General features: G+C 62.1%; 1 protein-coding gene across 2 annotated transcripts; it reads right to left on the bottom strand.

Moving 5' to 3' along the window:
• Positions 1-587: 587 nt before the first annotated feature.
• Positions 588-11,529, bottom strand: FAAP100 (FA core complex associated protein 100). 2 transcript variants are annotated; one of them, XM_070390194.1, is made up of 10 exons: positions 10,133-11,529; positions 9,811-9,929; positions 8,362-9,323; positions 6,995-7,151; positions 5,677-6,440; positions 5,448-5,584; positions 4,109-4,225; positions 2,174-2,260; positions 1,617-1,754; positions 588-1,270 (listed from the first exon to the last, which is right to left on the bottom strand). In XM_070390194.1, the coding sequence occupies exons 1-9, from the start codon at positions 10,295-10,297 to the stop codon at positions 1,623-1,625; spliced, it is 2,640 nt and encodes an 879-aa protein (XP_070246295.1). In that variant the 5' UTR covers positions 10,298-11,529; the 3' UTR covers positions 588-1,270; positions 1,617-1,622. The 2 variants fall into 2 exon arrangements, with proteins under 2 accessions (XP_070246295.1, XP_070246294.1); XM_070390193.1 differs by having other exon boundaries at positions 588-1,267.
• Between the last annotated feature and the right edge of the window lie 1,049 nt (positions 11,530-12,578).

Here is a 12,578-nt window from a genome sequence, read left to right as displayed (position 1 = left end):
GCTGGCCTGCCCACTTCCTCCTCCCCCGGGAGGTGACAGGAAGATGACCCTCAGAAACAGCCACTAAGGGGGTGCAGGCCCTTCCCTGGTTGGGCCACAGCTCCCCTCCAGGCTGTGTAAGGACCACCCAAGCCAGCAGGGACCGGAGGCCAACTGCTTGCTCATCCTTGAAGGCAACTGTTACACTGCTTCCAGCACACACGGGGACAGGAGGCGCAGAACAGACTGGGTGGGCAGAAACCCCTCCCCGTCCTCCCTCCTGCTCAGAAGAACACTCCAGTGCTGGGTCTGTGTGATGACCCCAGACCCCAACTTGGAGCACACCACCGCCCTTCTCCCTCAATGGAGGATGACGAAGAGGTGCCCATGGTCCTCCTGCGGAGGGGCCCTCATGACCTGAATGGCCCTGCAGGGACCACTTCACCCCAGTGTGAGGGTTCCCACTGGCCTGAGGGCCCCACAGAGGCCAGTTCAAGGCTCCTCTGGGGAGTGCAGTGGCCACCAGCCTTGGCGGGGGCTTGGAGCTGCAGTGAGCCCAGGAATCCAGGTCAAAGCTGCCACCAGACCGCAGGGGGAGGCTTAAAAAAAAAGCCCAGGACAAGGCAGAGCAACAGAAAGGGTCATTTTTTGAGGCAGGATGCCTCGCAGGCCCTGCATGCACAGCAGGAGAGCACCGTGTGAAGTCCCGGGGGAGAGCCACCCTCCCCCAGAGCACCGGAGCCACCCCGGGGCTGCTGTCTGCCCTGAGGGACCCTTGGAAACAACGCACAGTGCTGGGCGCTGGGTGTGGCCCCGGCCAGAGGCACCTAGTTGTTGAGTGTTGTGGCCACAGGGCACCTGCAGGAAAAAACCCCCACCCCCCCACCCCCACCCCGAGTCTTTGTGCTTTGGTCACAGGGAGCACCCTCCCACCTGGTGACCCCAGTAACTGCAAAGAAGCAGAACCAAGGCACCAGAGCGGGCCAGCTGCGCAGGTGTGGACAGTACTGGACAAGAGGCCTATGGGAAGGCGAGTGCTGCTGCCCCAGGCTTTGGGCACCGTGGTGGGAACCAGACAACCGCTGAAACGCACCTGCCTGAGTCTCAACCCTGAAGCCCTGTCTCCGGGGCCCCTGCAGGCAGCGAGGGCAGCAGCAATCCTGCTCTGCAGTCTAGACCCCACGGCCAGGCCCGACTTCTGAGTGGAGCGACGTCGGTGATCCAGCCCCAACGTTCTGGGTGGGCGGCGGCCCAGCGGCGTGGAGGTTGAGTGCAGAGGCTGTGGCAGCTGCTGGAGGAAAGGAAGGAGTGATGTGGGAGGCCAACGGGCCCCCGGCCCAGCGGGGTCACGGACTGCCTGGCTATCCTGACACAACAGCTACATGACCCGCCTCCTCTGAGCACACCCACCCCGGGGGGCACCGGGTGGCCATCTGGGGGTGCTGGCTGCATTCACCCCAGACCTTCCCCAGCTGTAACCAGGCCGAGTGCCTCCTGGGTCAGGAGCCAGGTTATCTCCATAAAACCATGGAGGTACTGTGAGCTGTCAAGGGTTCAGAGGCCGGGAAGGCCCCGGGCAGGGTGGGGTGGGGGTTTGGGGAGGGGGCTGCCAGTGTCCTGGGCGGGGCGGGGCCCACCTGGCGTCACAGCAGGAGGAGGCTGGGGCTGCGGAGGCGCCTGTACACCTGCAGCAGCCTCTGGGCGGTGGCGCAGGAGCTGGCTTCGTCCTCTGTGCATAGCCGGTCCCGCAGCGTCTGCACCTCCCGCAGCAGCGTCTACAGGAAGGGAAGGGTGGCGACAAGCTAGGGGCCACCTTCCTACCGGGCACGTCAGCAGGCCCCTCCGAGGCGGGGGGACACCCACCACTCAGATCCCACCCAGGCTGTGGCAGGTGGCCCAGGAAACACACTCCTCTGTGGCCTTAACGTGATGACCCCTAGGCACAGGAGGTGTGGCTGGGCTCAGGGGAGACCCCGTCCCCAGGGGACGGGAATGTCCCGGCCAAGGTGGAGCAGCGTGACCATGCCCACTCTGCCCTCATCTCGCCCCTGCAACAGGAGCCCAGACCTGACTCTGGGCTGAGCGGACTAGGAGGCCCCGCCAAGCTGGGCGATACGCAGATGCTTGTGTATGTGACCCCAGTGGAGCCCCAGAGGGTGGAAGGTTCAGGGCACGGACCCCCGAAGGGCCTCACCTCGTGGTTGGCCTGCATCTGGTGGAGATACTGCAGGCGGAGATCAGGCGGGCTGGAGCCCCGGGCGGCCTGCTCCACCACCAGCCTCTGGAGGGTTACAAGGGGTAAGTGGCTGGAGAGGGTGCCCCTCCTGTGTGTCCCCAGACACAGCCCAGGGCTCCTGGCACCGGCCCGCAGAGCCAGGCAGCCCTCCCCGCTAGCTGAGACATCCATCAGGCCTCCCTGCCTCGGCCCTAGTTAATCTCCGCTCCACACGAGCCCCAGCCTGACAGTCTTTTACTTGGAAGTAACCTTCCTGATTCCCAGGGAGGATGCTCCCAGATGGATCCAGGCAGCAAGGCCCCCACTGGTCTCTGGGGCAAAGAACTGAGAAGAGACCCCAACACCCCGAGAGGCAGCAGGAGGTGCCACCAGAAGCAGAAACTACACATCTGACAAGGTCCCCCCAAGTCTGAGCGGCCAAGTGAATGAACATCCTGTCATAGGTGTGCGATGTGGCAGACGGAGGGCAGAGGTCTGCAGCCCACGAGAAGATTCCCATCAGGGGAGTGCCCGCAGCACTCCGTTAGGGGCTGACTCATGCCTCCCAGATTCACACGTGAAAGGTCCAGCCCCCAGCACCTCAGGTGATGGTGTTTGGAGAGAGAGGGGTCTTCACAGATAATCAAATTAAAATGAGGTCAGGTGTGTGGGCCTTAATCCCACAGGACTGGTGTCCTTCTAAAAAGAGATTAGGACATGGACATGCCAAGGGAAGATCCTGTGAGGACCTGGGGAGGAGTTGGCAGTCCACATACCCAGGAGAAAGGCCTCGGAAGGAATCACCCTGCAGACACACGGATCCCGGCCTCCAAACTGAACCCACTGTGTCCCGTCTGTGGCACTTGGTCACTTGATCCTAGCAGCCCTGGGATGCTAACTCCCCTTCTTGCGCGAAGTCTGGTCAGCACGCTCCCCACCACCCCAGTTTCTCACAACTGTCCACCTATCAGCTGCTGCGCTCGGCAGGTCTGCAGACGGCCCTGCACGTTTCAGGCCCAGCAAGAGCAACCACGTGGCACCCTCTGGGGTGGAGGGAAACAAGGGTGGGAGCTCTGCTCTGGGGACAGGAGAACAGATTCCTGAGCCCGGGCGTGAAGCCAAGGCTGTGCCATGGCAGGGCCGTCATAGCACGGCTGAGGGGGACCTCTGGTCAGGGACTGGCCCCCAGGCTTGCCTGGGCACATAGGTGGGTCTATTAATTGAACAGCAGCCTCTGATCCCTGCTGGAGCTCGGACTGCAACTCTCCGACTTGGGGTCTGGGGTGGGGTCTGGGCATGTGTACTGGTAAGTTCCCAGGTGAGGCTGACGCAGAGCCCACACGTAAGGAAAAGCATGGGAATCGGCTGATAGCTGCCAACCCAGACTGCTCTGTGCAGCCGAGGCCATGCACACAGAACAGGCAGGAGAGGGGCCACCCGGCCCTGGGTCCAGCCTGCCAAGGGCCCCAGCTCACAGATTTCCCTGGGGGACACAAAGACCTCCCCTCAGATCCTAGACTCGTGGCCCCAGTAGCCCCACAAGGCACTGAAGTGGCAGTGAGCGGCCCCCAGGGCTTTGTGTGTGTGGGGGGCTGGCTGCCAACTCTCTCTTTCTTGGCAAAGACATGGAAGCCCCGACAAGCAGATACGTTATCCCAGGACCCGAGGCAGACCTCTCCACACTACTGTATGGAAATTTCATGCTGACAAGTCACAGGTGGGCTGTCTCCCTGTAACCACGTGTGCTCACGGGCCACTGGGGGCTACTGCCAGGAGGGTGAGAGACAAGTTCCCCCCACCTCCCAACTGGCCACAGCTCATCTGCAACCCCGGGCAGGAAGCCAAGCCACCAGGGTCCAGTGTCCCCACCACCCCAGAGAGACCTCCCAGGCAAGCCCATGAGGGCCAACAGACCTGCAAACGCCCAACGATGGCGTGGTGTGCCCTGCACATGTTGGCTAGAGAGGAGCTTTCCACCTGGATCTCCATGGCCTGGATGGGGCCCGCTGGGCACAGGTCAGTGACGGTCGCCTGCAACGCACGAGAAGCCTCATTGGCTGTCCACAGCCTCGCCCGGACCGAGGGCAGCGTGGCCTATGGGAGCGTCTGAGCTGGCTGAGGCACGTAAGGCCTGGGTGGCCCCTCCACATCCCACTGTGGGCAAAGCCTGGGGGGCCCTGGGCCTCGATCTCCACACCCAGCATGAGTTTCCACCTGCAGAACCAGCTAGTCAAGCAACAGCAAAGCTGCTCATCTGGAAACATCCGTCCAGGAAGAGCCCTGCTCCCTCTGAGTCCAGGTGTGTGGCACTTACGCCAGAGATGGTGATGGCTGTGGCTGCACCACCACGGAGAGCCCACGCCCCAACCCCTCCAGGGCCACCCTGTGCATTCCAAGTCACCCGATAGCAAGGTCAGGTTGTAAAAAACAGGGAGGGGTCTGGGCAACGGAGATCTCTGCCTAGTGCCCTCCAGCCAAAGATAAAACCTGGCAAAGATGGGTGACAGCCAGGACACAGGCAAGACCCCGGGGACCTCAGGAAGGATGTCCCTGGAAGCTCTTCCTTCTGGGACTGTGGGATGGCTGGGCACCTCGCCCTCTCCACCACCAGGCCCCCGGGACACCCGACCTTGTTGCTGCCTAGTGTGGGTGGACCTGAAAGGGCCGCCAGTGGGCAGCCTCCACCCACCACCCTCAGAGGGGTGTGCCGGGTCACACGGGATGCTCCGCCACAGGCACCAACGCTGCGGCATGAGGGTCAGCTGGATGTGACCCCGAGGCTGCCAGGAGGGTCTCCGGAAGGAAGGTGTGTGCAAGGACTGCACCCAGAGGACTAAGCCCCGCCTCAGTGTCTCAGCGGCCCCTGGGTGGGATGTCTGTGACAGGGCCCAGCACCCTGGGGCTCTGGGGGCTGCGTGACTCAGGGGCTGGAGGGCTTGTGCTGCTGCTGGCGGCACAAGTGAGTGAGTTGCTCGGGCCACTATGAACTCCAGCTGGACGTAGGGCCAGGGCCATGCATGGGGAGCGCTGGACAGGGTGGCCCTCATGGAGACCCAGCTGGGAGGCTGATGCAGCTTCCAGCCCTACGAAGACCACCCCATCACAGCCTGCCTCTCGGACGTGGATGCATCGGACTCCTCCGGAAGGTGGGCCCCAGAATCTGATTCCTCTCGAGCAGCCTCGGGACCCTACTCAGAACTGCTGCTGTCGAGGCCAATGTCCCCCCGGGGCAGGAGAGCTGACCCCTGCTTGCCTCTCGGATGATGAGGTGGACATCTGTGCCATCGGGGGCCACTCCCTGGACAGAGGACAGCGCCTGGGCCTTTATGATGTCTGCGGCAGCGTTCTCGGCGAGGAGCCACTGCAGGGTGGCACAGCCCAGGGACACGCCTGGAGGAGAGAGGTGCACCAGTGAGGCTGGCCGGATTCCGGGGAGGGAGGAAGGGCCCCGAGGCTGCCTGAGGCCAGTCGATGTCACCAACCTGCATGACTGTCCCCCAAGGCGGCCCTGAGCAGCTCTGCCGACACCTTGATGGTGGCCACTGACGGGGGCAGGTACTTGGCCCGCAGGGACTCGGGTCCCGCTGGCTGGCTGCCCGGCACGCGGCAAGTTCCCAGGAAGGTGTGGATGGGGTCCCTGGCCGGGCCCAGGGCCTGCGTGTGGGGCACGCCCAGGCTGGGGAAGCGCAGGCCCTGCAGCATGTCCACTGTGTGCTCGCTCAGGGGCAGGCACACGCCATCCTGCTCGGGTAGGACGATGGGGGTGCACTCGGCCGAAGGGGGGTCCTTGAAAGGGTCCTGGGGGGTGAGGGCCCTGCCCACGACCTCCCGGAGGCTGTAGAAGAGTGCGCAGGACACGGTCACGGGCAGGTCGAGGGCACCGTCCTCGCCGGGGCCCAGGGGCAGCGTCACCTCGCGCTGACCGCCGGGGCCGAGCTGGTCCACAGGGATGGTGTAGGTAACGGCTGAGCCAGCCGAGTCCAGGTCTAAGGCCCGGGAGCTGCGGAGCACCTGGATGCACAGGGCCCAGCCCCGGTCCAGGCTGAAGCCGCTGCTGTTCTCCAGCAGGCAGGTGGCCACCAACACGTCCTGCAGCTGCAGGTGGCTCCAGGTGGTGCTGATGGTGCAGGAAATGGGCCGCGGACCCTCCCGGCTCGACAGCAGGGCACAGCTCACGTTCATGACTTCGTTGAGGCAGGTCAGGGCCTTGTCCCGCTGGTCAACTGCCTTCTTCAGAGAAGACACTCTGGAAACAGACGTGGCTGCTGAGGGAAGACCCAGACCTCTCTCCTCCTTAGCATAGGGTGAGAAGCCTTCACCTCAGGAGCTCCCGTCCTTCTCACACGACTGTCTAACCTGATCTTCCTCTCAAGCAACAAGAGAAGAGAGGGTGGAGGATGGAGTTGGGGCAGCCTGGACTTGGTGGCCTGGCCTTGCCCCCTGGGCTCACAGAGCCTGTAGCCCAATCTGGGCCACTGGGCCAGGAAGTGCCCATGGTGGGGCTGGCCACCCCTGCTGTGCTCCCTGACATGTTCCAAGTTGGCCCAGGTGCTCCTCTGCAGAGCCACCGTTGACAGCCCAGAGGGTGGCATGCACCCTGGAAATGGTCCTAAGCCACAGGGGCCTGGCGTCCACGCTGGCCTTTAGTATCACCTTTGGCCAGGCACCGCGACATCTGGGGTGATCTCGGGGGTCAAAGGCAAAGTCACAGGCCCTGTCGGGACCAGCGCCAGTGCCAATGTCTCAGACACCTCCTGGATGCTGTGCTGGCCTCTGCCTGGGCCGCAGCTCCCTGCTCACCTCTCAGACACGGTGCCAATTCCAGACAACAGCTGCTTAATTTTCTTGCCAGCCTTTGCTGAGGTCACTCTGGAGGACTGAGGTGCCTCATTGTGTGGGTCCAGGTGGCAGATCATCAGCCGGCCTTTGGCAGACAGGGCCAGGAGCTCGGCACCCCCTGCAGAAGACACGCAGGGCTTGGGTGGCAGGCAGGGAGGGGCACACGCCTGGGAACATCCAGCAGTTTCTGGACTCAGATACATGTTGGCAGAACAGCAATGCCCCTGTGAGGAAAAGAGAGTCCTAGGGACATCCTTGAGGAGCCTGGAGTGCATCCTGGGCTGGGCACAGGCTGTGAGGGGCCTCCCTGGCAGGGGGTCAGCCAGCAGAGGCGTCACCTTGTACGTGGACTAAAAGGGAACAGATGAGGGCCGTCGAATTAGCAGGGTGCGTGCCCCTTTCAACACCTGAGTAGTAGAGCTGCTCTGAGATTTCCTAAGAGAAATGAGTGCTACGCAGGCCCAGGCCTCCTTCACTGACCAGTCTGCACTTGCTGGGGCCTTTCTGGAAGCCTGCCACCTCCCCAGCAGCGTTCTGCCTCTGTTCCCCATCCTGGGCACCAGGAGCTCCCTGGGAAACAGGTTCCATCTCCTGCAACCCACTGGTTCTGCAGGTCCAGTACGACTGAGGCCCTGAGCCCTGCCCAGAGGTATGGCTCCCCCATTGCCTGCTACAGGCAGCCCTTCTTTCCCTGTGGGAGACAGCAGTTTCTTCCCTTCGAAAGCATTTCTTTCCTGTCGAGTATGGTCCACGGCAGGTCTTAGAGTGCACTCATGGGCCATCTTAAGGGGAATATACAGTGGGGGGAGGACGGCTGTACCCCTCCCCCCAGCACTGGGCAGACACGGCTGAAACCCTCTCCGGCCCTGTCCGGAGAGAACACACAAATCAGAGCTCCGGGATGCCCCCTTCCTGCCCCCCGCCTTCAGGGCAGGATGGGCTCCTTGGAGGCCACTCGGTAAGTGGAACAAATGTTTTCCAGCTTTCAGGAGAAACGTAAAGGCTTGACCTGAACCAGTTTCAGTTTCCCTTGGATCACCTGCTACGTGAGACCTGTCACGGGAAAATGCTCTTACCAGGGGGCGTCCAAGTGCAGACCCTACCTAGGCAGAGGGGCACAAACCCCACCCTGAAACCCACACAGGACCCCAAGACCAGCACACCACGAGGCTGCGGCAGCGGAGGGTCGGGCTGCCCGGGGCAGTTTTAAGGAGAGCAGGAATGAGGCAGGGAGAGGAAAACGGCCAGTTCACAGGGAGGAGATGCCAGGGCGGGGGCTCTACCCCCCACCGCGGCTTTGGTTTTTAGCTTTCGGCCGTGGCTCCTACCTTCAGGCGCGCTCGATGACACACAGAGAGTGACAAGGCTGCCGACACCCAAGTTGTCTGGATACAGTAGAGGGGGCAGGCTTCCTGGGGCCCCGTCACGCTCCGTGGGGTCCAAGGGGGAACCCTCCTGAGCCAGGTCGACTACACGGAGGCCCGCAGAGGTGCTGTGGTACACGTGGCTGCTCCTGTCGCAGGCCGCGCAGAGCACGGGCCCTGGGATGCTGTACTCCCGCAGCTCAGGCACCAGGTGCCCTGCCTCATCCCAGCTGGCCTTGATGGCCAGTGTCCGGCCGTGGTGACCGAGGGCCACTAGGCAGTCGCAGTGTACGTCTTCCATGTCCTCGGCCAGTGGCTCTGTCCTCAAGGCGCCAATGAAGACGACAGGCTCCTCCAGGTGATGGAGGATCTTGACAAGGGCCTTCGGATCACCCGGGGCTGACATGGAGGTGACCAGGGTCTTGATGATCACACAGCAGAGCTGGCCATCGGGGAGCCCACAGAGGACCACGGGTGACTCCAGGAGGGCGGCATCAGCTCCAAAGAGTAGCCCAAAGAGGGCCCCCTCCAGCATGACACCCTCAGAGCTCCGTGAGTGGCCGAGTGGGGTCCTGGAGCCAGGTGGTGATGCACAGCACAGCACTGGGAGGAAGCGGGGGGCTGCGGACTCCCCCTGGCTCCCAACTGGGGGGGTGCAGGTGGACAACTCCACCTCACCAATCTGGCCTCCGGGCCTGGGGTCCTCCCCTGGAGAGGGACGCTCAAACAGCTGCATCTTCCACTGGGTGGGGCCCAGTGCCAAGGTGACGAGCGTGTCATCAAGGACGGTGAAGGCATGCAGCGAGGCGTCCGGGAGCACACAGGAGTCTGGGTCCACGGGGATCACAGGGACAGGGGGCTCACCGACCTGCCCATCCTCCCTGTCCTGGTCGTCCCCGCCATCCTCCTCGTCTCGGCTCACAGACCTTGGAGAACCCAGGGGACTGTCGGTTTCAGTGCTCACAGGCTCCCTTCGGGACAGCCTGCCACTGACATGACGGGTGTGGGGTCTGCACAGGGAGCGATCTCAGAGGCTGCCACCAGGGAGCAGCTGGCATGCCACAGTGCCTCCTACCTGCTCCAGGGAATGCTCTGCTTCCCCCACCCCGGTCACCCAGGGACACATGCATAACAGCATGTATCAAGGCTTGCAGAAATGGGGTTTGGATAGAAAATTCTCAACAATGCAGAACTGTCAGGACCCCGAGTCCTCGCCTGTGGTGAGTGCTCATTCTGAACCCCGTCCAGAGGTGACCAGCCCATATAGGTCACAGGGGCAGTGTTTGAGGACGACAGGGAAGTACTACCACTCAGAAACAGTGACAAGCCCATCTGAGGACATGTCAGCCTCAACCTGGTAGAGGCCAGTGTGGGCCCAACCCAAAGCAGTGCCCTCCAGCGACCAAGCCTCACCTGGTCGTCTGGTCCAAAGACAAGCAATAGATGCCGCTCCGGGCGCACAGGACATAGAGCACCTTGCGAAGGGCCAGGAGCTCCAGGTGCCACACCTGACCGGGAAACTTGTACACGGCCTGGACGACCGGGGAGAAGGGCAGTGTTGGGTCAGGGGCGTGGGGGCTCAGGTGAAGCAGAGGACAAACTCCTCAAATGCGCCGGCCGCTCCGAACATCCACGCCCGACCCCGCCCCCTCCAGGGCCCGGGATCCCTCCCGCCCCAGCCCCCCAGCCCCTAGGCCCCCAGTCCCGGCCCCTCCCCGGTGTGCCCGGTGCTCACGATCAGCAGCCGCCCCTCCCGGTCGTAGACATAGACCATCTCTCCCCCAGTGGACAGGAAGATCTCCGCCCCGTGGCACAGCACGCGAGGCTTGCCCGCCGCCACGCCCCCGAGCGGGCAGCAGAAGCCCGCCAGGTATTCGACCCGCGGCCTGGGGTCGGACATCGTGGGATCGCCCTGGAGCCCGGCCAACGGCGGGGGCTCGGCCTCGCGGCGCGGGAGCCGGGGGGCGGGGCCCTACGCTTTACGGCCGCCCAGGTCGTAGCGCGGCCTCCGCCGTACGGCGGGGCCGGGGGGCGGGGCAGCTGCGCGCCGAGTCTCGGGGGCGTCTCAGCGGGAGCTGGGCCCTCGTGCCGCTGGGATAAAGCTAGCGCACACAGAGCTGTATGCCAAAGGGCCAACGTGTTTAAAGCCAAACGCGGGAAGCACGAGGGCCTGGCTTCTCCACTCCTCTCCACTCGGGGGCTCCACTGGACCCGCCCGAAGTCGAAGGGCCGGGCAGGCTCCCCCAGGGCGGCGACCCCTCATAGCATGTCTCCTCCGAGCGGACAGTCCGCTCCTAAAGCGACTGTCTAGCGTTTTGGGGTTGGGCCTGTTAAGTCCAGGAGGGGGCGGGCAGCGCCAGGTCTTGACATTTTCGCAGCCGGGGTCTCTTCCCTCTGAGCTACTGAGCCACATCCACGCCTACCCCGTCCCCAGGACACTGCCGCCTCTGAACCTAACATGGACAGAAGGGTCTCTTCCTTTAATGCTTTAACTGCCTGTGGGTGTGTTGGTTTGACTGGACAGTGGGGAAAATGGGTAAGCCAGAGGAATTCTGGGTTGAGGGCAGAAGACCATAAAGAAAACCACTGGTTAGGCCTTGGTAAGGGGGTTGGGTACAGCTCACCAGTAGTCATCCTGGCAGTCAGGGTGAAGACAGGGCAAGACATCTCTTCTCCCTAACCCTATCCTCCACGGCTTTGGGGAAAGGTCTGATCAGATGGCCCAAGAGTTCTCTGAATAGAGACTGAGCTCAGAGTGACACTGAAAGATGTTTGCAGATAGGTCAGTTACACTCCTCTCAAGGCCAAACATCTAGGAATGAAAGAGGCATCTGCAGGGGTGTGGCCACAGGCCAAGTTGAAGGGGCCCAGCAGCCAAGTGTTTTCCCGGCTTGAGTTAAACTGACCTCACCAAGGCTGATCTACCTACCAAACAAGAAACCAGTGGCACAAGTTCTAACCCCCCTTGTTGAGGTTGGTGCTCAACCCCTAGGGCAGTGGACAGCCACTGTGCTTCTGGGTTGGACCCAGCATGAGTGCACCATCTGCAGTTTGTCCTTTGCCCTAAGACCAGCTCCTGCTTGGCTTTTGGAATTAGAAGTGAGGACTCCTCTCAAGACACACCACTCTGAATTCCTCCTCTACCCGCCCCCCCACAACCCCCACCTCCGAGTGCAATGTGTTCTTGGCTTGTGTTATGACCACCAATCCTTGTGGGTGATGTGTCCATACCAATTTCTACTCTGATCCTCCCAGACTTCCAACTCCAAGGGAACTACACTGAGATTGTCCCAGAGAAAATGACCATATGGGCAAGTGGACTTCGAGGAGATGGGCTAAGCCAGTCAGGCCTCACCACTCTGCTTCAGCCCGGACTGGCCAGGCACTGTGAAGTTGATCACTGCTCTGCCCCACTCCCTTCGGCTCTGGAGGGCTAGCAGGCTCCTGGCCCCAAACCCAGGCAAACCTGACACTCTACAAGGATTTATGACCATCAACAGTCTATCCTGAACAGCGAGGGGTCCCTGAATGCTGATCGCCCTGGAGAGTACAGACATGAGCAAGGGGCTTAGCCAGCTCAGGGGTGATGCAGAGGCCGAGCCCCTCATGTGGGTGTCCCCAGAAGGCCTGTGGCAGGAAGTGAGACAGTAGAGCGTGCTGTGGAGTCAGTTGGTCTCTGTGCCACATGGAAGCTGTATCGTCTTCCAAGGACAAACTACTGACAGCACTGGGTGTGGTGGGGGGACAGGACACAGCATGCACAGGTAGTGCCAATCACTTCTCATAGCAACATGGAATGCCAACATGTTGAACGTGCCAAGAAAGGGGGTGGCAGGACCCTGAGCTCTACTTCCAAGCAGTACCTTCCATTTGCTTGATTTCGAGGGGAGGGGGGATATTCCAGAACCTCATTACTTCATAGAACCAACAAGGTCAGCAGCCTGAGCCATGCAGAGGGCAGAACACTGCTAGTAAAAGCACGCAAACTCAGGGACAGGACTGGAGCTGGGAGCTGAGGCCACTCACCCCAGTCGAGAAGCTAAGCTGGGCCTGCCTCACCCTAGGGCCCCTTGGACATCAGTGGTGGCGTTTCTTATATATGTGTTCAAGGAGCAGTGGGTCAGTGGCCAAAGGACAGTCGGCTGTTAGGTATGTGTGAAGGCTGTCACTCGACAAGTAAT

Source organism: Bos mutus, chromosome 19, assembly GCF_027580195.1.
Source record: "Bos mutus isolate GX-2022 chromosome 19, NWIPB_WYAK_1.1, whole genome shotgun sequence".
Taxonomy (NCBI): domain Eukaryota; kingdom Metazoa; phylum Chordata; class Mammalia; order Artiodactyla; family Bovidae; genus Bos; species Bos mutus.
The sequence above is the reverse complement of the archived record's forward strand: the minus strand, read 5'-3'. Positions and strand labels throughout refer to the sequence as shown.

What these genes read in the sequence shown, in the direction of transcription:
- FAAP100 (XM_070390194.1), bottom strand. Translation starts at nt 10,297, where the DNA reads ATGTCCGACCCCAGGCCGCGGGTCGAATACCTGGCGGGCTTCTGCTGC. An exon ending in TCTTTGGACCAGACGACCAG is followed by an intron (nt 9,324 to 9,810) that starts GTGAGGCTTGGT and finishes GGGTTCTCCAAG; the next exon opens with GTCTGTGAGCCGAGACGAGG. An exon ending in ATTGGCACCGTGTCTGAGAG is followed by an intron (nt 6,441 to 6,994) that starts GTGAGCAGGGAG and finishes GTCTGTTTCCAG; the next exon opens with AGTGTCTTCTCTGAAGAAGG.